Source organism: Monopterus albus, unplaced genomic scaffold (genome assembly GCF_001952655.1).
Source record: "Monopterus albus unplaced genomic scaffold, M_albus_1.0 scaffold167.1, whole genome shotgun sequence".
Classification (NCBI taxonomy): Eukaryota; Metazoa; Chordata; class Actinopteri; order Synbranchiformes; family Synbranchidae; genus Monopterus; species Monopterus albus.
The window spans coordinates 528,640-553,930 of NW_018128047.1; the positions used below are offsets into that span (position 1 = coordinate 528,640).

Sequence of the window (25,291 nt, forward strand, 5' to 3'; positions counted from 1 at the left end):
GTCCCTCCTACGCTAATGACACCCGCGCCCTCATTGGCCCCAGCCACAGCTCCACACCTGTTTCTGGGCCTTTGGACCACTCGTCACCTAAGGGCCCCTGGGACAGGACGCTCCCAGACCAGGCCATTGCCCAGACCCAACACCAGAGTCAGGAGGACACACCTACTGCTGCACCATCAATCCCGGGCCTCACTCCAACTGCCTCCAGAGAGAGAATGTGCAGCATTCGCAGAGCCTCTTCCGTACATGACATGGAAGGCTTTGGGTCCAACTCTAAGGTGGCATTCAGGGACAGACATGCCAGTGAAGGTAGGAATCTTCTGCTTAAAGCTGTAAAGCTTTATTGTAATATCACAAAAATACTACAAATGTGGTTGATGTTGATCTAGTTGTACTTTATCTCATGGCAGGTATCTGTGGCTTTATGTAGCAAAACCACTGTTTTTTAAGGGATGACAGCCATTAAAGAGTCAGATGTGGTCAATACCTGAATTAGACTAATGAAAGAAGTTATTTCTCATGACACATGTTCACTACAGTTTGGCTGTATTAAGTACCAATCGTTCTGTGGTCCCAAAATAGGAGACGCAAGATGTGGCATGCCGGTTTCATAATCAGTATTATAGTGAGTTATCATCTATAGTTTGTGCTATTGATCTTCTTGTGGGTCTAAACCACACATTAGCCTTTTGGCCCTCATTTGGATGAGAGTCCCAGACTGGCCCGGTTTTGTCCAGGCCAATCAGTTGGCCTTCATTTTTTTTTTATCGCCAGTCCTCATTCAAGTAGCTGAGAGTTGCTGACACTATATCTACTTCACTAAAATAAATTTCTCATGGGAATGTAGTGAGAACTTAATGTCAGCACCCATTTGTCATCATACAAAACTAGAAATTCTTCTCTCACCTCCACTCCCCTTTTTCTTCCTTCTCCGACACTGTGCTGCTGCCATCGCAGACAATGGTCGCCATATCAAAGGTAACAAACAATAGCCTGCTGCATCTTGAGTTGTATATTTTACTACTAGATAATACATGTATACTGCACAGAGCCTGCTTGCTGCACGAGTTTTCCACATCACTGAGGTTTATGTGGGATGCAATCACCTTGGTGGATGAGAGACAGCATGTTTGTAAGTTCTTGAACCGGTGCCTCAAAACACTGGCACAGCACTAAATGAGTTGGTCTCAGTGCACATGCCCCGCTGAACCCTAGCCAGTTGCCCAGGGGGAAGGCTCAGCTAAAAAAAATACCACACACTGACCTGTGCATGTGCTTGCATGAAGTAACACACGACACAATCCTCTCTCCTGCTTTTGTTCATTGAAGAAAATCACTGGGGCTTCATGAGATGATACCTCCCACTATCTGTAACCTCTGTTTTCTTCCATGTGCCCTCTGGTTCCTTGTTGCCAAGTTTTAGTGAATGAAAAGAAACCTGACTGTGTTTCTGCTTGGATTCTATATGCTCATCTTTTTCTCTTATTAAGTGCAGTGGTGCTTATACAGCGTTCATTTCACAGTACATATTGTGACTTCCTCAACACCAGAAATCATCACTGTTTCTTTAGTGTTGTTTATTTACACCTAATGCATTAATGGTATTTGGATCACTCTAACAGTAATATTTTGTAATATTAGTATCAGACATTAACTTTTCAAATCTCTAAAGGTCTGCTCTCCAAACCAAAAATGTGCTCTCTATCCTGATAAATGCCTTAATACAATATTTGAAGTAATGATGTTTGTATCCTTGACTACTGCCCCTGCAGTCCAGCCACCCATCCATAATTCCACTTTCTCCTTTACCACTAATATCTTCTCTTTACTGGTTTGTTAGAGTCTTGCTCCTGGATGGCTGGGGGTATGGCTTCAGCTTTTTTCTATATCCATTCAGTTTTTTATGACTGCAATGATGTATCCTTACTGTGGCATGTAATCTCTCATCTTCAGCTGCCTCTCTGTCCTTGACTCTGAATCACTGTGCTGAAAAGAGGGAATAAATAGTGTGACCTTCCTGTGCTGGCTCACACAATGGAATCAGCAATTCTCTCATTCACTTTTTATCACTCTCATTGGGCCAGGTCTCAGCGTGTGTAGTGCTGTCACATATTGTTGCAGTGTTGGGTGCACTCATAAGAAGCCAGGGAATAAATGTCTGAGAGTCTGATTTTATGATACTGTGAACATTTAGTAGAATAATGAGGGAATGTTTTGCTAATTCGGTAACACCTTCATTATGTGTCCAAACTCCATCAGACAGACAGGTTACTGGACTGTGTGAAGTTTTTTTCTCTGATCGTGCGTAGAATCATTCTTTTCTTTCACAGACAGTGTTGTTCATTATCTTTTAATGAGAAACTTTGAAAGGCCTGTTCATCCTAGACTGGTCAATGAGAGGGTGTGGAGTTTGTATTTCAGTATCTTGTTGTATTCTCTGTGTTGTGTTGTGATTGAGCTCACTCCAAAAGTAAGGGCCACTCCATATTCACTACACATGTCACAACAATCAGCTGAATACTTTACTGGTCTCTGATGTCCTCAATTCACAGAACCTATTAGATCAACAATAGCCTAGCCATAGTACAAGCTGTGGCAACTTTACTGTTGACATCCTCCCTCTCACTTTACCCTTTCAGGGCCACTCAGCCAGATCAAATCCAGTCTGCTCGGCTCCACCTCCGACTCCAACCTCAACAAGTACAGCACAATCAACAAAATCCCCCTCATCACGCTCAACTTCTCTGAGGCCACCAACGAAAAGAAGTGCCCCTCGCCTCCGTCCTCAGAGAAAACCATCATCGCCCCGAAAGTCAAGGACCGCACACACAACGTCACAGACAAGGTTACACAGGTGAGACGCTAACCAAGCATGAAAACATAAAACAATCTTCTTCACCAAAATCGGTTGAAAAGTTAAGGATAATCACCTTTATTGGCCAAGTATGTTACACACACAAGGAATTTGTTTCTGGTACAGAACTGAGGCAGCCATCTGCGGCACCAACTCAATCAATGGCTCTAGCCATCGGGGGCAACAGGGGGGGTTCAGTGTTTTGCCCAAGGACACCTCAACATGTGGACTGCAGGCACCGAGATTCGAACCTTCAACCTTTCAGTTGGAAGATGACTGCTCTACCCACCACACCACTGTCACCTCCCCTAGTTTCTGATTTAGTGAAAAATCCTTGGAGCCTTTTGTTCATATGGAAACTGCTCTACTGCCATCCCCTTACCAACTGCTAATTTACGACATATACAGTATTTTAAAGCCATGTGTAGGATAAAATGTACTGTTTTTTGCTAAATAAATATTAACATTAAGTACTTTAACCCTTTAGCCCTCATTTACTAATGGGAAAAATATCTGCCCTCAGAAACAATCTTAAAACAGTATGCTTTAAAAATGAATATTGTTTTTGAATGTACAAAACACGTAGGCTTTCATTTCAACTGCACCTTTAAAAGTCAGCCCACCAATGAACAGTACTAACCATCTGCTATTAAGTTCTTTGTCATGGGTTAATATGGGTTCTTTGCTGTTGTCAGAGACTAAAAATAGAAAACACTTAAGCGTAATAATAGTAAACTTAGTTCTGGACACGTATAGTTTGCATTTATAAACTGTTTATTGCACCAATCATTTGTTGACCATCTGATGTTTGGCAAACTGGAGTGGAAAGATTCAACATTAATATTCATCACATCATTGATGAATGACTACCGTCATCACAAATCACACTTGAACAGCTTGAGCAGCCGTTGCAGTCACCAGATTCCGTTGTCACCCCTGCCCTTCCTCCCCCCTCCCCCCTCAGGGTGGTTAACTGAAACTCATAGGTTCTGATACGTCAAACAGCAGCGGTGTCTGTCACTTGTAGTAGATAATCAGGGATACTCTTACTCCTGCCAGACAGCATTCAGAGCTCAGGCCATATTTCTAGAGTTACGGACTGGGTAAGAGATCATCCTCACATTCCCTGTGAGGGCTAAGATGCAGCACAGTGTACACAGGGACTGTAGGTTAATGTATTCCTAGGAGTGGGTCAGAGCTGCCCTAAACCACTAATTAAGTCTCAGTTTTGCATTTCACCCATTAATGGTGAAACGAATAGAAGACACAGAAACTGACCCCTGTTTGCACTAAAAGGCAGCTTCAATGGCAGGCTTTAGACTCGAGCCAGAGGCAGAGACAGACTACAGTGCATCACACCAACCTCTCTGCCCAGCATTAAAGTTATTTAGCTGCAGAGAGAGCAGGCCTATTATTGTGGTGTTAATAAACTTCTGTACCATGTTGCACAGTAGTTTAGTTTTGTTTCTCCCATGTTCCTTGTCACTACCTCCTTCTTTTACTGAACACATGGCATTGAGCACAGAGTGCCATCTCTGTTTTTGGCTAACTACATGCTGTTAAAATGATCATAGTAACAAATGGGCATGGGGGTGTGCCATATCTTTCTAAACCTTACCTCTGTAAACAGTTCTCTAGACACCTGACTGCAAGGAACACAAAGCAACAGCAGATGTCTTGAAATCAGCTCAATCCTCCTGAGCTGATTTGAAGCCATGATCAGGGTGTGTGAGCAGACACTCTCTCATGGCCTTGGCTCCCTCCTAGCTCCCACAGGCAGGTGGAGGGTTCATCCAGGAAGCTGATCAGCACACTCACATGGTGCTTTAGACATCTCTTACATGAGACTCCAATTCCCAGCACCTCCCTTTAATATCTCGATGCAAACGTCTTTGGGTTATTTCAGTCTGAATGTGGAATTAAACCAGTGGTATGTGCAGCATTTTTAATGATGGAAGCCACGTGATTACCTTCAGGAACATGAAACAGCACTTTGTTCTCATAAATAATGCCCAGGCTTTGACGGTGCAGCCCAAAGAACCAGAGAAGGGGAGAAATCTGTTTGAAGCCTTGCATTACCCCACAAATGTTCATTTGCACCAAGTGCACATAGCTACAGAAGGTAGGTGTAATAATTAAAATGGGATATTTTATTTAGAAATGCTAAAACACATTCATCAAGCTTGTTCAGCCTCCCAGCCAGGTGTCCTCACAGGCTGTGAGGGGTACTGTGTTCACACTGAGCTGAGCTGCCATCTTGTTTTTATCGTCACTGTTCACCACACTTAATAACACAACAGTTTTTGTACAACATGTTGAAATACATAGTTGCTAGATGTATTTTTTAAATTCAATTTTCAAACAGAAATCAATATATGAAGACAAAAATTGAAGCAACAGCAGTCACATGCTGACTTGTAACTGTAATGAAACTGGCATTTGAAACATTTGCTTTTAATGAAGTGGCAGCTTGATGAATAATAGAACACATTCCCTTTGTCTGTCCTTTCGTTTCTGATCGATTTCAAAGGTTATCCCATATCAGAGGTTAAAAGCATTTGGCCCTCTCCATCACACAAAGGGCAGGAGTTTCTAATAACCAATTTAATTATTAACACTTAAGCTCTTTTCTCACGCCATATATCATCCTTCTGTTCCCTAGTCCTCTGCTCTTAATAACAGGAGTTATGAAGGTGACCAGGCCACAGATAAGGGGACACACAATAAGTGATGGATGCCAAAATAGTCATTTAAGATTCTTCTTTCTGTTCCATTCTTATGCTGAGTAGCAATCATTGTCGCTCTGCCCTTGCAGCTCATGTATTCTACCTGCCTCGCTTTCTTTGCGTTCCCCTCTTAGAGCTACAATAATCAGCAGTGAAAGAGCCTGAAAAATTTTTGCTCTTGAAGTGTCAGGCACTTTGATGAATAGATGCATCCTCTGCCTGCACCTATAATTATCTTAAAGTCATTGAGACTCTTATCTGAAATGGTCTATGACGCTGCTATATTATTGATTTGCATATATATATAACTGCACAACAGAGATAATTTTAGTGACATCCTGGCTTGCTAGAATGGATTTCAGCTTCAAAACTGCCTGTTTTTTTTTCTTTTTCTAGAGACAATTAATGGTTTTCTTTTTTATTTTATTTTTAACCTGGAACAGTTTTATCATTTTTTCAGATGCTATATTAAGTTATGTAGAACTTCCTGGATCTTTTTATCTCACATGTGAGCATGATAAAAGATTTTTATTCCTACAACTGTCATGATCCTGCCCCGTCCCCTTCCGGTATCCTGCTTTTACTCTGATACCACTTCCTGTCACCAGCTCATCCTAAACCCCGGTAACTTCATCTCATCAAACACACTGTTTTCACCTACCACTAATCACCCACACCTGTTCACCACAGCATATAGCAGCTCCTCACAGTGTGAGGTAGTGCCAGATTGTTCTATGCATCATCTAGACTCTCCAGCATTATTTCCCTGTGACTGCTTTTCTGGTACCAAAACCTTGCCTGCTCTAACGACCTGTGATCCAGCCTGCTCCCTCTTGCCTGACTGCCATCCTGAGATCAACATCCTGCCTGTTCTACTAGCCTGTGATTCTGCCTTGCCTTCCCTGCTGCCCTGCCGGAGACTTCGACCTTGGACCGTATTAAGTACCACTCTTTTGCCTGATCCCTCAAGACTGTGTGTATTTCTGTTTTGATCACGGAAAGACATTAAAACCTGTTCTACTGCCTCAGCTGACTGGCTCTTTAATTGGGTTCACTGTTCCACCTTCACGGGAGCATCACACCTCTCCCTGACACCCAGAGCAGAATACTATTCTGCCAATTACACGTATGAGGAAAGTGAGGAGATATAGGAATTCTGACTTCCTGTAACACCACCATGAATGTCACTGAAACCTCACAGGGTTATAACTTAACTCCTCCTGGTTTGTAAATCAGACGACCTCCAGTTTTGACCTCTGGTGGCTGTGTGGGGACCTTAAACTTCAACCTAAACTCCCACCTGACCGGCAGGGAGGCTGCGCCCTGGTGCTTATGGCATTCCAAATAGCACCAGCACAGGCATTAGCACTAGGGATCCGGGGGGTCCACGGCCACTTCCTCGCTCCACCGAGCAAAGACACAACTGTGTTATGAAAATGACCGGGTGTACTCTGACGCCATAGGGGTCCCCAGGGGAGTGCCTGATGAGTTTAAAGCCCAAAACCAAATTGCTGCAGGATTTGAATCCTTTTTGATGTGGTGGGTTACAATTAATACAGACGTAGACTGGATCAATTACCTATATTATAACCAACAAAGATTTCTACATTTTCTAGAGATGGATTTAAGGGGACAGCTGGACAACCACTGCCTACTCCACTCATGTCTTGGCAAAACAGAATTGCTCTCGATATGTTAATGTTTAAGGAGGAAGGGGTTTACAGAATGTTTGGATCCACATGCTGCACATTCATACCAAATAACACTGCTGGAAAAGCAGGAGTTGAAGAGGGATGGTGTCAGGTTTGCCCGGCTGCACCTTCCTCTCTTCTCTCTTTCTCGCTCTAGTCTGCTCCTTCTCACTGACTCTCTTGATTAACACACCTGTCCTGATTTTCTGACACTCTTCAGCTGCGCCTCCTTTGTCACTCCCTATTTATACCCGGCTTTACCTTCACTCCCTTGCTGGTTCTTTCTATGTTGTTAGCCTTCGTTTCGTGATGTATTATACCTTTTGTCTCCCGTTTCCACATATGTTCTTAAGTCCTAGCGTCTCCTGTTGTATCACCTGGACCTCTCCTCTGGACCTTGGCTCCCTCAGCTCCACCAACCTCTTTCACAGGTCGATGCACAGTCTCCTCATTCATACCACTCTCTGTTACTCCTCAGTCAACCGGATCACCACCTTGACCAGCTCAGGAGTGTCGCCTTCCCTTGCAGCCCGACCTCATCACTCCATGGACAATAACCCCTTCACTAATGCTGGTCATCACCCGGTGATATTCATTCATTCATTCTATTTTGTTGTATATAAGTATTGCACCCCTGTTTTAGCACTGTAAATAAATCCACCTACTGCACCGAAGCCAGCCGCCTGGGTCTGTTCATTTCTGCTCGCTCATTATTGTGTCGAGCGATCCTAATAAATATCATTTCATCATTTCATAAAAAAAGTGTCTGATTAAAAAAACGTGGATCATATAATAGTATAAAATTTTAAAAAGACATGAGCCATGTTTACTTTTTAATATCATTTGTTCCTCATACCTTACAGTAGATACTACACATAGATTTACATATACTGTATTATTATACATTAGTAAAATATACAGTTACTGCAAATTCCTTTGTACAACACAGTAGATTGTTAATGTGCTTTTTTTAAACAGTTTCACCCATGGACTGCACTGTGAATAAACATAAAGGAATCTGCTTTGAACTGTCATAGAAAAATAAAAAAAGTTTAATAATGAACTCTGATGTGATTCTGGTATGAAAGCACTGTATTGTCCATGCAGATATGTATCCAGTGTAAAACAAGCCTCATATATATTTTTTCAACAAACCTATGCTCTTCCACTGTGAAATTCAACTGAAAGCTATTTTACTATATACAGCACTCTGAGTTGTCTTTTTCACTTGCTTTTAAAGGACAGCGCAACATGTCATGACAGCCATGACTACTGGCCAAGGTCTAAAGGGAATTGACACACTTTTTTCTCTTTGTCTGTTCAGCTATATAATTTTTTTCTGACTCTTTGTATCTGCTGCAATAGTATCTCCATGTGTAGCCAACAATGCCTGACTGGAGAAATCATGTACTTGCTCTTTACCTCCCATGAGACCCATCTCAAAGAAAAACCACCTATGAATTTCTAGACCCCAGTTCCAAAGTTACAATAAGAACTTTCTAGCACCCGTCTGGGTTGTGTGACAAAGTCTGTCCACTTGACAAAGCATGTACTGTATCTCACAGACACAAGTATTAATTGTACATTTGGTTATGCCACTCCTCCCTCAGTTGTTTTTTTTTCTCACAGTACACGTATATATGTGATCTTTGAGTGTGTACCTAGATAGTTTTTGGCCAGGCACTTGTACGTGCCAGAGTCTGAGGCTGTGGGTCTCTGAATGATAAGTGTACCCTGAGGGTAGAGCAGTTCACTACCCTTAGACCAGCCCTGTTCTGCTGTTGAAAGAACTGAATGATTGGGCAGCTCCCAGGTGATCTCTGGCCTGGGGATCCCAATGGCAGCACAGTTGAGCTGGATAGGTCTTCCGGTCATTGCTCTCAAAATGGGAGGCGGTCCAGTTGTGATCCGTGGAGGGTAGCCAGTGATAATAACAGGGACACTAAGCACAGCCTCCCCAGCATCGTTTTGAGCCCTGCAAATGTAGGTGCCTCGGTCGTGGAGAGTAGTATCTTGAACAACCAAAGTGCCATTCTCTAGTAACTGGTAGCGCCCAATTACTTGAGGCCGAGTAAGAGTGTGGCCACCAGGAATGGTCCAGTGGATCCTGGGTCTGGGGCTCCCATCAGATAGACAGTGAAGGAAGAGAGGTTCTCCAGAGACACTACGTATGATGCCCCTAGGCCTTGTCAAGATGTAAGGCTTCTGTCCAACATCCAAAATTATTAGCTTCTCTATGTAGCCCAAAAGATTCTTGGCACCACAGCGATACTTCCCAGCATCCTCTTTGCGAGGGTTGTAAATAACTAAAGTCCCATCATTGCCAATCTGGTGATGAGAGCCATGGTCAGGTCGACTAGTAAGCAGTGTTCCATTAGGCAAAGTCCAAATGATTTCCGGCATTGGGTGTCCATCAGCAGAGCAGTTCAGGGCTGTGGTTTTCCCAATCCGAGACAAAATGCGTTCATTGAAGGGGTTCTTGAATATTGGCCTTTGAAGCATGCGAGTCACCTCCAGCTGCACAACCATTACTGCCTCTCCTCCATCATTCCTCGCCATGCAAATGAACTCTGCTGTATCAGATGGCCGCACGTTACGAATCTCCAATGTCCCATTATAATGGACATTAATCCTGCTGCCAAAGTATGGTGCTGTCAGGAGGATGTTATCAGGCATAATCCAAGTGACAGTAGGAGCAGGATCACCCTCAGCCTTACAGTCTATAAATTTTTTGGAGTATTTAGCAGCTACATCTTTGATCACAGTTCTGTTCTGGTGGTAGCCATTGATCACTGGTGGATTTCCATCTATATCAAGCTTGTAGACCTTTCTGTCTTCCCCGCTAGGGTTGCGTGCCATACAGACATACTCCCCAGTATCAATAAGCTTTACATCCCTGATATCCAGAGATCCATTGACATGTATTAGATAGCGTTCATTTGATGCTGCGATTACATCATTGTTAGGCAATATCCACAGGATCTTGGGTTTGGGTTCTCCAAGTGCTTCACAGTCAAAGCGGATGTTCCCTCCAGGCTTCATCCTGGCATAGGTCTGGCTAGGTGGATGTATCCTGGGAGCCGCAGTCACCACAGTGATATGTACATGCATCTCATCCTTGCCCACCTGGTTCTCAGCATAGCAAGTGTAGTCCCCTTCCTCTGACATACCAACCTGGAGAAACATAACACTCATGTAAAACTTGAGTATGTTTTTATATGTCTTGTGGACGTTTGAGGTTAATGCAGTAACATACCTGGTTAAGGTAAAGAGTTCCATTGTTAAAAAGAGTATAGCGCCGTGCTCGTCCTCGTCCACTGCTGGTGTCAGACTGCAAAGCGCTGTTGACCACTGTACCATCTGGTAGACCCCAGGAGATCTCTGGTTTTGGTGCTCCTGAAGCTTTACAGTCAACTTTTAAGTCATTACCATAGCGTACCTGCTTTTTGCCATAGAGCTTAGGCTCTATCTTGGCTGGCTTCATGGACACAGTGACCTTCATGAGCTGGAGATCGTCGCCAATCTTGTTTTGTGCCACACAGAGATAGTTGCCAGTATCTTTATCACTCACAGTGTTAACAATAAGAGTTCCATTATCTAGGACACGGATTCTGCTACCCATCCTGGAGAAAAAGATAACATTAAATGAAAGTGAGTTAGCATGAGTGCAATAGAAAAAAACCTGATCAACTACAAGCAGGTCCATTTACTATGGTGCAAGGCAAATGGCACATATAGTATAAAACTGCAACTAAGTATTGTACTGTACATGTTGTCACTGTTGATAACCTGTACCGCTTGTACAGTTGTTAAAACATTATAAGTCAGTGTTTAGAGAATTTGCCAAATACTGTAATTCCTAAGCCATTTACTGCATTAAAATAAAGGGAAATGGTAAAAAAAAAAAAAAAAAAATCAAACAAGCAAACAAAAAAGGAAAACAGCTCAAACAAGAACACTGTGACTGCAATGATGGCAAAAAAATTTTAATAAAAAAAAAACTATCAGTAGAAAGTTGAATTATATTTTAGCCCTGAGAGCTCAACACACTGCAACATAAGAAGACAACGTCACAGAGTTAACATTTACAAAAAAAAGTATCTACATTTAGAAAACAATCCAATACAGAAGTTTCTGTTTTTAATTGTGTTTTTTGAATTTGTTGCACGTTTTTGTATTTAGTTGTTTTCTCATTTTGCAGTTCATTTAATGTCAAATTGATGCTTTTTGGTGATGTGTTTTTTTTCTTTGCTTTCTCTATGTCCATATTTCTTACAGTGCAGTATGTTGAGCTATCAGGGCCACTGTATGAATCCTCTTGGGAAGCAGCGTGATGTTTTACAGTATGAACTTAACAGTAAACCGAGCCAAGGCACAAACATTGCACTTCCGTGTGTTTCTTAAAAATATTAAGCTTTCTGCTTCTTTTACCTGTGCCACTGGTCTACCACAGCTTTAGATGGGAGCCTCCAGATGATCCTAGGTTTGGGGTCTCCTGTTGCTAAACAGTTGAGTGTCAACTGATCCCCAAAGGACAACTCTGTCATGCGCTGAGATGTCTCTATTATCTGAGGTGAAGACTCCTGGCTCTCTACTGTCAGAGTCACCACCCTTCGCTCTGAGCCAGTAGAGCTGGTAGCAATACATTCATATTTCCGGTTGTCTGCTAGAGTCACATGCTTAATGTGGAGGGTTCCATTTTCATACACAGAAATCCTTGTGTCACCGGCAGCTCTGTTAAATTGTACCACTGACCTATTATCAAGGACCCAGTGAATAGTAGGCCGGGGGCTGCCTTGGCCAGTGCAGGGTAGCCACAGGTTTTGGCCTACACTAGCTTTCAGCTGCTGCCGTTTTTCCTCCATGATGCCTGGTGGAGCTGCCACCACCTGCAGTCGAACTGTAGCAGTATCAGCTCCAGCTGAATTACTGGCAATGCATCTGTAATGGCCTCTGTCATAAACAGACACATGCTCAATGACCAGAGTCCCATCATCAGATACTGATACCCTTCCCTTCTCTTTGTTTTGACCCCTGACTTGGGTCCTGTTGGCCAGGATCCAGGATATCACGGGCGTCGGTCGACCCTCTGTTTTACATTTCATCTCTACAGTGTTTCCTGCATGAGAATTTATCTCTCGGATTTTTGGCTCTAGGATACGTGAGGGGTAGGCCACCACAGAGAGCGTGACAAGAAGTTTGTCTGAGCCATGATTGTTCTCTGCTAGGCAGAGGTACTGGCCACGATCTTTAATGTTGGCATTATGGATGAACAGCGTGCCATTGCTCAACACCTCTAACTTGCCCATTCTCACCATTATGGTAACTGCACTTCCTGAAGAACACAGAAAGACAATTTCTTCTAAGAAGCATTCAAATTATTAAAAACACACAAAAACAATATACAGTACACAGATAAAGCCTCAAAACAAAAACTAAAACGATTAGAAGTACTGTTACTTTAAATGTCCATTTCTGCTGCCTCTTGCTTTTCTTTATGTTGCTAATATGTTTTTAAAAATAGCATAAAACACACACACAATAAACACCATATAGTAAATTCAAATCAGGCAATACATACAGTAACTGCTTAAGACAATGTCACAGCTACTCACAGCTATACTCTTTTGTCAAAACTGCATGGTTCTCCCTGCTCTATCACTGCTAGATATACAGCTGTACCTGAAAATAAACAATGCAGTTTTTGCATGGCTTTTAACAAATTTTACCCCACCCCTAAACCTTTTCTACACATTTAGTTTTTCTTAATGATAACACAAAATTATTTTGTACCTGTGTTTGAGGAGAAGCGTTTCCAGGTTATCCTGGGCTGGGGGTTTCCAACAGCCTCACATGGCAGGAGAGCATCTGAGTTGGACAAAACGGTAAAGCTGGCAGCATTGCCCCCAACTATCTTAGGTCTGTTTGTCCAGTTTGTTTGAACCCCCAGTGTAGTGGGTTCAAAGCCAGCGGGACTGGCAGTGGCATGAGTATAAGCATTAGAGATGGTGTTGTGTGTGCCTATGTTGTTGTATGGTGCAGGGGTGTTGGTGTATTCTTGCTTAGTTGTAAAGATGGTCATTGTGTCAAAGGTATGGCCTTTAATTACCCTGTCTCTGGCAGCACCGTCTTGCAGAGTAGGTCTGATTCTCACCGGTGGCCTGCGAGTAGTGTGACCACTGTCCCTGTGTGTTGGTGGTTTGAAGTTGCTGTTGTATCTGGTCTGAGCTGTTGTATAAGACCCTTTTGTGATAGTTGGGTTCAAAGTGGTTTTACGGTTATCTGTGGTTGAGGCAATCAAAGGTGTCTTGGTTGCACTGTAGGTTGGTAAACTGCTAGATATGCTCCAGTCAAGTTCCTCATATATGTCTGTCTCCTCCTTTGATGTTTGATCGGTGTAATCTGCTCCTGAGGTTCTGTCCTCTTTCCTAGATGGCATGAGCAGGGGTTTGTGGAGAGAAACAGTCTGCTGATGTAGCGTGGTTGTCTCCATTGTAGTTTTCATAGTTGCTGCCTCTGTAGTTGAAGCTTCAGTTATAGCAGCAGGAAGTACTTTGGTGATTCCGGGTATCTTGTTAGGTCTCCTGCCCCTAAAGGGCCTCTTTCTCTGCCCTTGCCGTCCTCTGGTCCCATCAGGCCTCTGTCTTATTACAAACCAATTATCAGGGAATCCTCCAGACCCAGATGATAAAGCTTCATCAGGATCTTCAATTGAGGGTAGTTTGACAGTAGGTGGGGAGGGGAGAGTCTGTGATTCTGGTGGTGATTCAGTAGTAAGGGAGGACCTGAAGTAATAGGATGAACTTGTGGTAGTTATAGGGTGAAAGCTGGGACCCAGTGTTGTGAAGTCAAAATCTGCAGAGGTTAAATCTTCATAGTCATCATCTAATGAGTTTTCCTTGCTCTCAGTGTGTCTGGATGGGGAACGAGTCCTTGGTTCAACCAGGGAGTTTGCATAGGTGGGGGTGGTAGTAGGGGTTGTGGTTAGGGTCACTGCTGTCGATTCAGCTGTAGTTGAAATTTTCCGGTTGACAAATGGCCTCCTTACTCTTCCCACTATCTTTTCCCCTTCTCTGCCTCCGAACAGTCTGTTCCATGGAATTCTTTCATGAATGACTTTAGAGGTGGTTATAGTAGTGGTCATAGTGGAGACTGATGGTTCTTTTTCTGTGGTCAGAAATTGATTGACTGTAGGGGCATCAACAGAGGTTGTGTAGCCACTGGAAACCTCAGACTTAGTGTGGGTGAAAGAGGCAGGTCTCACTGTTCTATATAATGATGAACTGGAGGAAGCTGTGGTAACCTGCATATCAGTGGATGCTGCCTTCTTTTTGTCTTCATTACAGTCACAGACTGAGAGAAAAATAAAAAAACATGAGGAGCAAAACAGATAAAATTTGAGCTATAGAAGCATGCACTTAAAATGATGGAAATCTGCTTACAAAATAATGTTATTGTATTTACCTGTGGTTAGTTCAATTTGATATGGCACAGATGTAGTCCTTTCTTTCTTCACTGGGGGCTGCTTACGTTTATTGATGAAGGACTGTATGTCAGTAATCCTGTTGGGTTTAATGATCCTCCTGCGACCTTTGACAGTCCTCCGGCGATCCGCACCTCTGCCATTCTTGTGTGGGATGATATGGATCTGCTGTCGGGAGATGATGGTGGATCCTCCAGGCAGGCGTGGTGATTTGATTGTTTGGGTAGTGTGGAAGGTGATCTCGTCCTGCTGTAGCTCTGTGGTGGCGACAGCTGTCAGTGTGGTCTGGCTTTCTGGGTCTGTGTGGATGACCAGTTCCACTGGGCCCAGTCCATCCCTCATTACAGTAATATTAGGGAATGTGGTAAATGAAAGTGCCACTCCTGTGGAAGTCTCTGGCTCTGAAGGTTGTTCCCCTGAGAACTGGAGCTGAGTTTCATGTGAAGTGTCAGTCACAGTAAGCTGCAGAGTGGCTGGGTGCACATTTAAGGGTGGCTTTCTGGTTCTTTCCGGGGCATAAAACTCTGATGTCTCAACAAAAGTTGGATCGTGTGTGAATGCAGACTTGACTGGTGTAGAGTCTGACTGCATATATGAGTCTGTGGTTTGTGTGCTAATGTTTTTTGTTATTTTACTTAAATCAATGTGATTGCTAACTATTGTTTCCATGCCAACAATTTGACGCACTGCTGTTGTTTCTAAAATATCACCTACCTGTGTGGTTGTTTTTATTTCTGTCTGACTGTCTTGCTCAAATGTTCTTTCTTGTGGATTATCTGAAGATGGTTTGACTGTCCCTGGCACAGTGATGAAATAGTCCTCATTATGATCCTCACCAGAGCCATTTTCACCTTCACCAGGACTGGTGTGTGAATCTTCATAATTCAACCTGTCTTTCTCTGTGTCACTCTTTATTTTTAATCCATCTTGAGCTTTTTTCATTAATTCAGCAAATTTCTGGGGGTCTATTTTCCTGGAAGCTTTATTAAAGGCCCTACTGCTCCAGATACGTCTGTTGCTGTCTGGCCCCCTTCTTCTCTGTCCCAGTCTAACTCTAGATCGCCTGCTGCCTTGTGACCTGAATCTGGGGTAAGGTTGATCTGAGGTTATGGTCCTGGATTCCTGACTCGTTCTGTCAGAGGAACGGGAATAGGAGATCTCACTTAGGGTAACTGTCTTTTCTGTTGAACTTTGGTCCACCCTGACATCCATGTCCATCCCTGACCCCTCACTGTCCAAATCTATTACTGTCTCAGGCTGTTCTCCATTTATTGTGACCAGAGACACAAGCATGTCAACTCCTAGGTGATTAGCAACCAAACACCTATAAAACCCTTGATCCCTTGCTGTAAGACCCTGAATCAGCAAGGTTCCATTATCATACACCTTTTTGCTCCCATGAGACTTGTCTAGTACTGAGTGGTCAGGGAGAATCCACTGTATAGAGGCCTCAGGACTTCCTGAGGAGCTACAATCAAAAACCTGATTTTCACCAGGTGGCCTTAACAGTTGGACACCATTGACCTCAGCATCTTCCACATCAGGGGACAGAACTGTCACTCGAAAGGCAAGGACATCTGCATCCAGGTAGTTTGTGGCTATGCACCAGTAGAGGCCTGTGTCAGAAGCATCAGCACCCCTTAGACTGAGCTTCCCTTCAGCAGTGATTACAATCCTTCTGTCCTCGCTGGAGTAAGGAGCTCTGACCTTGCTTCCATCTGGTAAAATCCACTCCAACAAAGGCTTTGGTTCACCTCTCATTAGACAGTCCAATTGCGCCACACCACCTATGTTAAAAATAAAATAAATATTTTATTGCATTAGTTATCACCTTGATTAAAAATGAATTTTTTTAGTCTTTGAATTCTATGGTTTTTATAATGCGCCCTGTTTTTGAAATGCTCAGTTGAATTATATGCATGAAGGCAACATCATTCATCAGCTAGTGTAATAGGCATAAATCTCTAACTCCCACCTGTAAGTACAGCATGCTCGGTCTTGGTTTGGTTGTCTCGCTTGATCATGGTCCATGTATGGCGGTCCCTCTTATGTGATGTGTTTTCCACACGTAGGTTAACCACAGACTGGTATTTAATGTGCAGAGTAGAGAAAGTGGTAGCAGTGCGATCAAGCTGGAAGCTCACTTCTCCCTGCATCAGCCATGCAGGGGAAGCTTTAATTTCAGCCTCAATGTTTGTATGAATTCCTTCTTCTCCCTCCTTTGTTTTCATCTGACTATAGCTGTACACCATCTCTGGGCTTCTGGCCAACATCATACCTCTCTCTAGCCTCATTGGAGAGTCACTGTAGGTGGCCAGGATCTGCCACAGCTGCTGGATGTGTTCACTGTCAACACTGCACACCAAATATGTAGTTACGCTTGCGGTAAGCACGGTGACATTGTTTCCCTTCTCCTCCTCCAAGGTTTGTGCCAGGTTCTCGAAAGCAGATGGTCTCTGGACAGTGCAAGATAGACTGGCATCACTGTAAAACTGGTTAGTCAGGTTCATTTGTATGGAACCTAAAGGAGCAATGAAGTCCTTGGGGGAAACTGGAGTAAAGTCCCCTTCATCCAGGCTTATGTTTTTCTGCTTTAGATGAGGTTTGATCCATGGTTTGGTACAAGTGAATCCATCATTAGGGAGAATGGATAGAGGTTTGTTGTAGTTGGGAGAAGGATTAACACAAACAGGACACAGCTGGCCTCTTGAATTTCCCCTGTCTCGCTTGCATTTCAGCACACCTGCAAACATTTAAATTAAGTGGCGTAGCATTTAGTTGGTTACATGAAAAAAGAACATTTACAGTTTCCACATTATGGGCCAGCCAAACCAACACTGATCAGTAAAATTTGCATACCAGAAACGATCAGCTTCACCATAAAGAATTGTAATTTATGATTTGACTTTTGCATCAGCCAAGTCATGAATAAAGGAATTAACTTGTGTTTTTTGTGTCTTTAGTGTCTTCTTTAGTTCCCATGTTGAGAAGATGAATATACTCTATGTCTGCTTCCAGTAGTGTCGGTACAGAGATTTATGTTTCCTCTGGATATGCTTTTCTTGCTTGGGATAAAATTCTATGCACTACTGATTTGCGGGAGAAAAAACATACCACTTAAGTGGTAAACCTATTAAATTATTAATGTAGCAACCTTACCAGACGTGTCTTATAAAAGCTATGAGCAAACCTTAGATGAGGTTTTTTTCATTTACATGTACACAAGGGAAAATGTTTGGATTAATAAAGTCTCTTTCATTAGGAAAGAAGAGGGGTCTCTACTCTTGTAAACATATTATAACCATACACCTCTCTAAATGCATTCAAACTCTTCCAAAGCAAACACCCACTCCTCACCTGGGTTTCTTTGTACCCACTCTGGGAACCACTGCATACGACAATCACATGCCCATGGGTTGCCATGGAGGAAGACATTCTCCAACTGGCTGCAGCCAGAGAAAATGTCTGCAGGTAGAGTGGCGAGGAAGTTGTCTGACAGGTCGATATGTCTGACCGATGACAACCTGAACACCTGGCTGTGCCTCAGAGTGATGAATGTGTCTGGGTGGAGTTGCTGGAGGTGGTTGCCCTCCAGATGGACTGACTGTAGGTTTGTTAGGCTGTAAAAGGCCTCTGGGCTGATGAACTCAATGTGGTTGTGGTCCACGAAGAGTCTCAACAGACTGTCTAGGCCTCTGAATGTCTCTTTGTTGATTTCCTTTACTTTATTATAGGACATCTTCAGAACCTGTGAGAACATGACTGAGAAGTTAGAAATGTTTGTCAAAAGAAAGTTGACTTAAGACTATTACGTTAAGATGCATCAGTATATTATTGAGGGATACAATGATATGTAGTCAAAAGAGCAGAACAATTTGAAAATAATTTATTTTATCTAAAAAAAGTAAAAACAATCAATTATTGGTGAGCATTTTATGTAATAAACAGAAGTTGATTTAAGGCAGTTCACTACAAAGACCCCATAGTAATGTTTTCTTTGTGAAGGTTGTGGTGTTTAATTTTTGTAAAGGCCATGTCAGAGAATAGTTTGTGGTGCAGATGTACTGGATTGTGTTAAACTGTTGTTAGTGTTTATGTGTCATTATATGCAATGATTGAGAAAAACAGCATGCTTGTAGGTAGGGATGGGTTCTGATAGCTGGTTTTGAACTGAAGTTATTAAAACACTCAGATTTGTTAAGTTTTGGAGCCAGAAAATCCCTCAACAAAGCCTTCATTTACATTCTCTGTTTGGTAAGCATCCTTTGCCTCTCTCTTGATACTTCATTGTTTAACTAGATTGACCAGCCACTTTATTAGGTACACCTGTACAGCTGTTTATTATTGAGGTCATAGTTAAAGGTGGTGTTGTTAAATTCAGAGGTGTTCCTAATATTCTGACCCTCTCATGAATGTATCTGAGGAGGACAAAAATATAAAGACACCTCTGAATATAACATAGTCCAGTACAACACCACCTTTAACTATGGCGTCAGTAATAAACATAAAATTGATTATATACATTTATGACAATTTTACCAAAAACGGAAGCATTTTAATCTTTATAAATACAGATGTTAAAGCAGAAGTATTGCATTGAAGTGCATACAATTGTACAGGTGTGACTATTAAAGTGGCCGGTCAGTGTATCCACTGTATATACCTTCCAAATGTTAAATTCAAAACTGGTTGCATTTTTGATAACCTCAGGAGTGTGAGAGCTTGGCCTTAGCCTACTGCCCACTACTGCCATATTCAGGATCCATCAAACTCTGTTCACTGTAGCACTGCTATGAGTTCACCTTCAGATAAATGTAACAGCACTGTGCATGCAAAACATCAGCAATTTATTTAAAATATTATTACAGAATACTAAGCAGGACTAAGCGGTATAGAAAATAAGATGAGATGAGACTATAGTAAATTTTATATTATTTTCACTGTGTTGTTTTTACTTTCTCTTTACATCTTCTGCAACTGCAGCACAGCCCCCAGTTGAAGAGCAAATGCAGCAAAAGGAAAAATGGATCAGGACCAGGTTAATGGATGTCACAGAGCAGTGTTGAAAGCTCTGTAACGCTACAACACAGTAGAATGTCTCATCCTTGGTTTAATAGTTAACTACCACAGTTTCTACTGGTATCATCTGCGTTACTCTGGTATTTGATCCATAAATCTCAGTAAAGCTTTTAATATGATTAGAAGAGTCTAGATTCTTAAAGATTTGTTAAGTTTTGGAGCCAGAAAATCCCTCAACAAAGCCTTCATTTACATTCTCTGTTTGGTAAGCATCCTTTGCCTCTCTCTTGATACTTCATTGTTTAACTAGATTGACCAGCCACTTTATTAGGTACACCTGTACAGCTGTTTATTATTGAGGTCATAGTTAAAGGTGGTGTTGTTATATTCAGAGGTGTTCCTAATATTCTGACCCTCTCATGAATGTATCTGAGGAGGACAAAAATATAAAGACACCTCTGAATATAACATAGTCCAGTACAACACCACCTTTAACTATGGCGTCAGTAATAAACATAAAATTGATTATATACATTTATGACAATTTTACCAAAAACGGAAGCATTTTAATCTTTATAAATACAGATGTTAAAGCAGAAGTATTGCATTGAAGTGCATACAATTGTACAGGTGTGACTATTAAAGTGGCCGGTCAGTGTATCCACTGTATATACCTTCCAAATGTTAAATTCAAAACTGGTTGCATTTTTGATAACCTCAGGAGTGTGAGAGCTTGGCCTTAGCCTACTGCCCACTACTGCCATATTCAGGATCCATCAAACTCTGTTCACTGTAGCACTGCTATGAGTTCACCTTCAGATAAATGTAACAGCACTGTGCATGCAAAACATCAGCAATTTATTTAAAATATTATTACAGAATACTAAGCAGGACTAAGTGGTATAGAAAATAAGTATCCACTGTATATACCTTCCAAATGTTAAATTCAAAACTGGTTGCATTTTTGATAACCTCAGGAGTGTGAGAGCTTGGCCTTAGCCTACTGCCCACTACTGCCATATTCAGGATCCATCAAACTCTGTTCACTGTAGCACTGCTATGAGTTCACCTTCAGATAAATGTAACAGCACTGTGCATGCAAAACATCAGCAATTTATTTAAAATATTATTACAGAATACTAAGCAGGACTAAGTGGTATAGAAAATAAGATGAGATGAGACTATAGTAAATTTTATATTATTTTCACTGTGTTGTTTTTACTTTTCAAAACTGGTTGCATTTTTGATAACCTCAGGAGTGTGAGAGCTTGGCCTTAGCCTACTGCCCACTACTGCCATATTCAGGATCCATCAAACTCTGTTCACTGTAGCACTGCTATGAGTTCACCTTCAGATAAATGTAACAGCACTGTGCATGCAAAACATCAGCAATTTATTTAAAATATTATTACAGAATACTAAGCAGGACTAAGCGGTATAGAAAATAAGATGAGATGAGACTATAGTAAATTTTATATTATTTTCACTGTGTTGTTTTTACTTTCTCTTTACATCTTCTGCAACTGCAGCACAGCCCCCAGTTGAAGAGCAAATGCAGCAAAAGGAAAAATGGATCAGGACCAGGTTAATGGATGTCACAGAGCAGTGTTGAAAGCTCTGTAACGCTACAACACAGTAGAATGTCTCATCCTTGGTTTAATAGTTAACTACCACAGTTTCTACTGGTATCATCTGCGTTACTCTGGTATTTGATCCATAAATCTCAGTAAAGCTTTTAATATGATTAGAAGAGTCTAGATTCTTAAATATCAAGTTATATTTTTGGTTACAAAACAACTGAAATTAGTGTTTATATGCAGTGAGTGAAAAAAAACTTACTGAAATGAGTAAAATTTACCCTTAAAAAGTCATAAAACAAACTACTTAAAAAATAGCTAATGAATTTGACAGGACTTGGCACTGGATTCAGATTCAATAAAATGCAATCAAACCCCACAACAAATCACATGGTTTTACCTGTAAGGACCTGAGGTTTTGGAAGGCTCTGTCTTCAATACTGTGTATTGTGTTGCTGTGCAGCATCAAAAGTTCCAAGTTGTCATGTCCAGAAAGATCATTTTCTCTCAAGACAGTTATACTGTTGTACCTAAAAGCAGAGGAATGAAAGAAACTTATCAGTTCATCTGGTCCTGCATATCCACACAGGTGTTTTCAGTTGCCCTTCTAAAGTAGAACCCTGCTCCGGTTGAAGATGGGTGGGCTACTCTGGCAAATGACAGATGATGTCATGTCATGTTTCTTCTATGAAACATGAACATGTTTTAGTTGCCACACCCTGACAGGTGGGAGGTTCTGTACATGCCCATCCAGCCATGAGAACAAGTCTATTTAGCAAATAAGTAAGATAAGGTAATATCCATTATTACTAGGGTCCAACTGGTATTTTGAACAGTACCTTAATAAGGGTGTAACGATACAACCAGCTCACAATTTGATTCAATACACGGTACAGGACTTGGGGTTTGATACACTCAGGATAACACAATAAGAATGAAAACTAGCATTACAGTTATTTACAGCTTACAGTGCAAGTGGATTAGACTGTGGCTAATACATATAATGTGTGGCTAAAGGCTAGTGAAGCTAACCCCAGTGAATATCAGCATCAACAACATCAAAAAAACAAATCTGGTCAACTGCCCCCTCTTGTTAACATAAATAAATTACATGTGAGTTGTGTCTTAATACTTAATATGATGCATTTACAGTTTCGTAATAAAAAGTGTCACATTTTGTAATTGTCATATTTTTCCTCAGTGCATTGTTACACCCTTATATCTTAATGAACAATGCCTTAAATGTTTGTTTTAAATTATTACTGTCAATAGTTCGGCCAACTCTTACTTCATCACACGCTAGTGGCATGTATGATGTTGTGTAACATATTTTTTTGTTAGAGCACACAGTTAACACAGCTGTTTCTCCCCAACATAAGGAGCTTTTGAGGACTATTGTTTTATTCTGGTCTGACCACAGCTTGAAAAGACATCTCAGGCATAGTAACTGACAAATGCTGACACCCATGCTGACAAAAGGTTTTAGAATCAGTTAAAATGCTTTTAAAGTAATGGCAATTTGAGGCAGAAACAAAAGAAAGCTTCATGATTGACCTCCTTTGCCACCATCAGTCAAAGACGTTAATCTAACAAAATCCTGACATGAATAATGACGACGCATATTTTTGTGTTTTATATACAGTGGGATCAGACGGTATTCAGAGAATTAAAGGTTTTTTTTCTCATTAATATAGACAAAATACTTCACAATGATAAAGTGAAAACAGGTTTTTGGAGTGTTTTGTAAATTTATTAACAATAAAAAACCCATTTACATAAGTATTCAGACCCTTTGTTATGTCCCTTGCACTTGAGCTCTGGTGCATCCTACTCCTATTAATGGTCCTTGAGATGCTTCTACAGCTTGATTAGAGTTCACCTGTGCCTAATATAATGCAGTGCATATAATTAGGAAAGGCGCACACCTGTCTATACAAGGCCTCACAGTTGATTGTTTATGTCAGAGTGAAGACAGAGCCATGAGGCGGAGAAAACTGTCCATAGACCTCCAAGACAGGATTGTGTCAAGACACAGATCTGGGGAAGGATACAAGAAAACATCTGCAGCATTGGAAGTGTCCAAGAGCATGGTAGGCTCCATCATTCTCAAATGGAAGACCTGGAACAACAAACAGTCTTCATAGATCTGGCCACTCAACCAAACAGAGAAGTCGGGTCAGACAGGTAACCAAGAACTCAAGGGTCACTGCGTCTGAGATCCAGAGTCCTTCTGGGGTGACAGTGGTGCGGTGGGTAGAGCAGTCATGTCCCAGCCAAAAGGTTGAAGGTTCAAATCTTGGTGCCTGAGTACACATGTCAAAGTGTTCTTGGGCAACACACTAAACCCCCCAAGTTGCCCGTGATGGCGATAGGTATGCATACAGTGGCCTGGGGCCTTCAGCTTCAAACAAAATTTCATTGTACACAATAAAATAAAGCTTCTTCTTCTGGACATGGGAGAACCTTACAGAAGGACAACCAACCTTTATGGTAGAGTGGCCAGACGGAAGCCTTTCCTCACTAAAAGACACATGACAGCCTGCTGGGAGTTTGCCAGAAGGCACCTGAAGGACTCACAGGCCATGAGAATCAAAATCCTCTGGTCTGATGAAACAAAAACTGAACTATTTGGACACAATTCTCAACAGTGTGTGTTGAAAAACCCAGGCACTGAGCATCACCTCATTAATACCATCTCTGGTAGCATCATGCTATGGGGATGTTTTTCTGCATCTGGCAGACTGGTCTGGAGAGAGGGAACAATGGAGGCAGAAAAATAGAGCAATTCTGAATGAAAACCTCAGGATCTAAGGCTGGGATGAAGGGTTACATTTCATCAAGACACTGACCCAAAACATATTGCCAAGAAAACACAGGAGCGGCGTCAGTAAAGCTCTGTAAAAGCCCTGGAGTGGCCCAGCTGGCGTCTGGACTGGAACCCAATAGAACTTCTCTGGAGAGACCTGAAAATGGCTGTGCACCAATGCTCCCCATCCAACCAGATCAACCTTAATCGATTCTGCCAAAAAGAATGGAAGGAGCTTTCAAAAGAAAGATGCCAAGCTTGGAGCTTCATTCTCAAGAAGACTTGAAGCTGTCAATGTTACCAAAGGTGCTTTAATCAGGTACGAAGGTAAGGGTGTGAATTATTATTATTGTTGTTGTTTTTTATTTTATTAATTTACAAAACAGCCCAAAAAACCAGTTGCTGTCATTGTGTAGATTGATGAGAAAAAAAACAAAAAAACAATCCATTTTAAGATGGGCCTGAATTCACTCTAGGCACAGTGTCTGCATGCACACTGACACTTAAGAGCCACAAAATACTTCACTTTGAATTTTTATTTCAAATTTGATTTCATTTATTGCCAGTTACAGTGTAGATCTTAGCAGTTCGATTGTTTAAAATCTGAAAGGTAGTAACAGCTTCTTTGTCACGTTAATTCCACATACACAGTCTGTGGTTTTACACCTTCCAGAGTATGTGCGGTTCTCCAATCTGTCAAAGCAAAAAAAAAAAAAAAAAAAAAAAAAGGAGCTGGAAAGAAAGCTCACCCGAGGTTAACTCGTTTCGCTGTTGCCTGGATGTCATCGGGTACTGCCGTCAAGTATCTGAAGGTGCAGTGCACTTCGGAGGGGCCATGGCAGGCGCATGATTTGGGGCAGTCAGCGCTCGTCGGCAGCACAGCAGCCAAGAGCAACAGAGTCTCCAGCAGCCACCTCCGCAGGTATGAAGCGCTGCAGACACACACACTCATTGTGCACAGGGATGGGGCTCCAGCTGCTCGGGTAAGGGGGCTAAGGTTTGTCCCGGTCCGTTAATGGAACCCGCCTAGGGAGAAAGGAACACCGAGTTGTACTTAAGTAGTTCATCATTTTCTGTATATATTCTTTATATCCCGTTTGTGCATTTCTGCATTTATTAATCATTAGCTACTTAT

At 41.8% G+C, this 25,291-nt stretch overlaps 2 protein-coding genes across 3 annotated transcripts; one reads left to right on the forward strand and one right to left on the reverse strand.

The window, feature by feature from the left end:
* Window positions 1-14: 14 nt before the first annotated feature.
* Window positions 15-2,925, forward strand: LOC109969015 (potassium voltage-gated channel subfamily H member 7-like). Its single transcript, XM_020615650.1, has 3 exons — window positions 15-309; window positions 958-978; window positions 2,640-2,925. The coding sequence occupies exons 1-3, from the start codon at window positions 216-218 to the stop codon at window positions 2,864-2,866; spliced, it is 342 nt and encodes a 113-aa protein (XP_020471306.1). The 5' UTR covers window positions 15-215; the 3' UTR covers window positions 2,867-2,925.
* Window positions 2,926-8,769: 5,844 nt separating this feature from the next.
* Window positions 8,770-13,676, reverse strand: igsf10 (immunoglobulin superfamily, member 10). 2 transcript variants are annotated; one of them, XM_020615640.1, is made up of 4 exons: window positions 13,065-13,676; window positions 11,703-12,606; window positions 10,528-10,894; window positions 8,770-10,445 (listed from the first exon to the last, which is right to left on the reverse strand). In XM_020615640.1, the coding sequence occupies exons 1-4, from the start codon at window positions 13,351-13,353 to the stop codon at window positions 8,895-8,897; spliced, it is 3,111 nt and encodes a 1,036-aa protein (XP_020471296.1). In that variant the 5' UTR covers window positions 13,354-13,676; the 3' UTR covers window positions 8,770-8,894. The 2 variants fall into 2 exon arrangements, with proteins under 2 accessions (XP_020471296.1, XP_020471295.1); XM_020615639.1 differs by having other exon boundaries at window positions 11,703-12,630.
* Window positions 13,677-25,291: the final 11,615 nt, after the last annotated feature.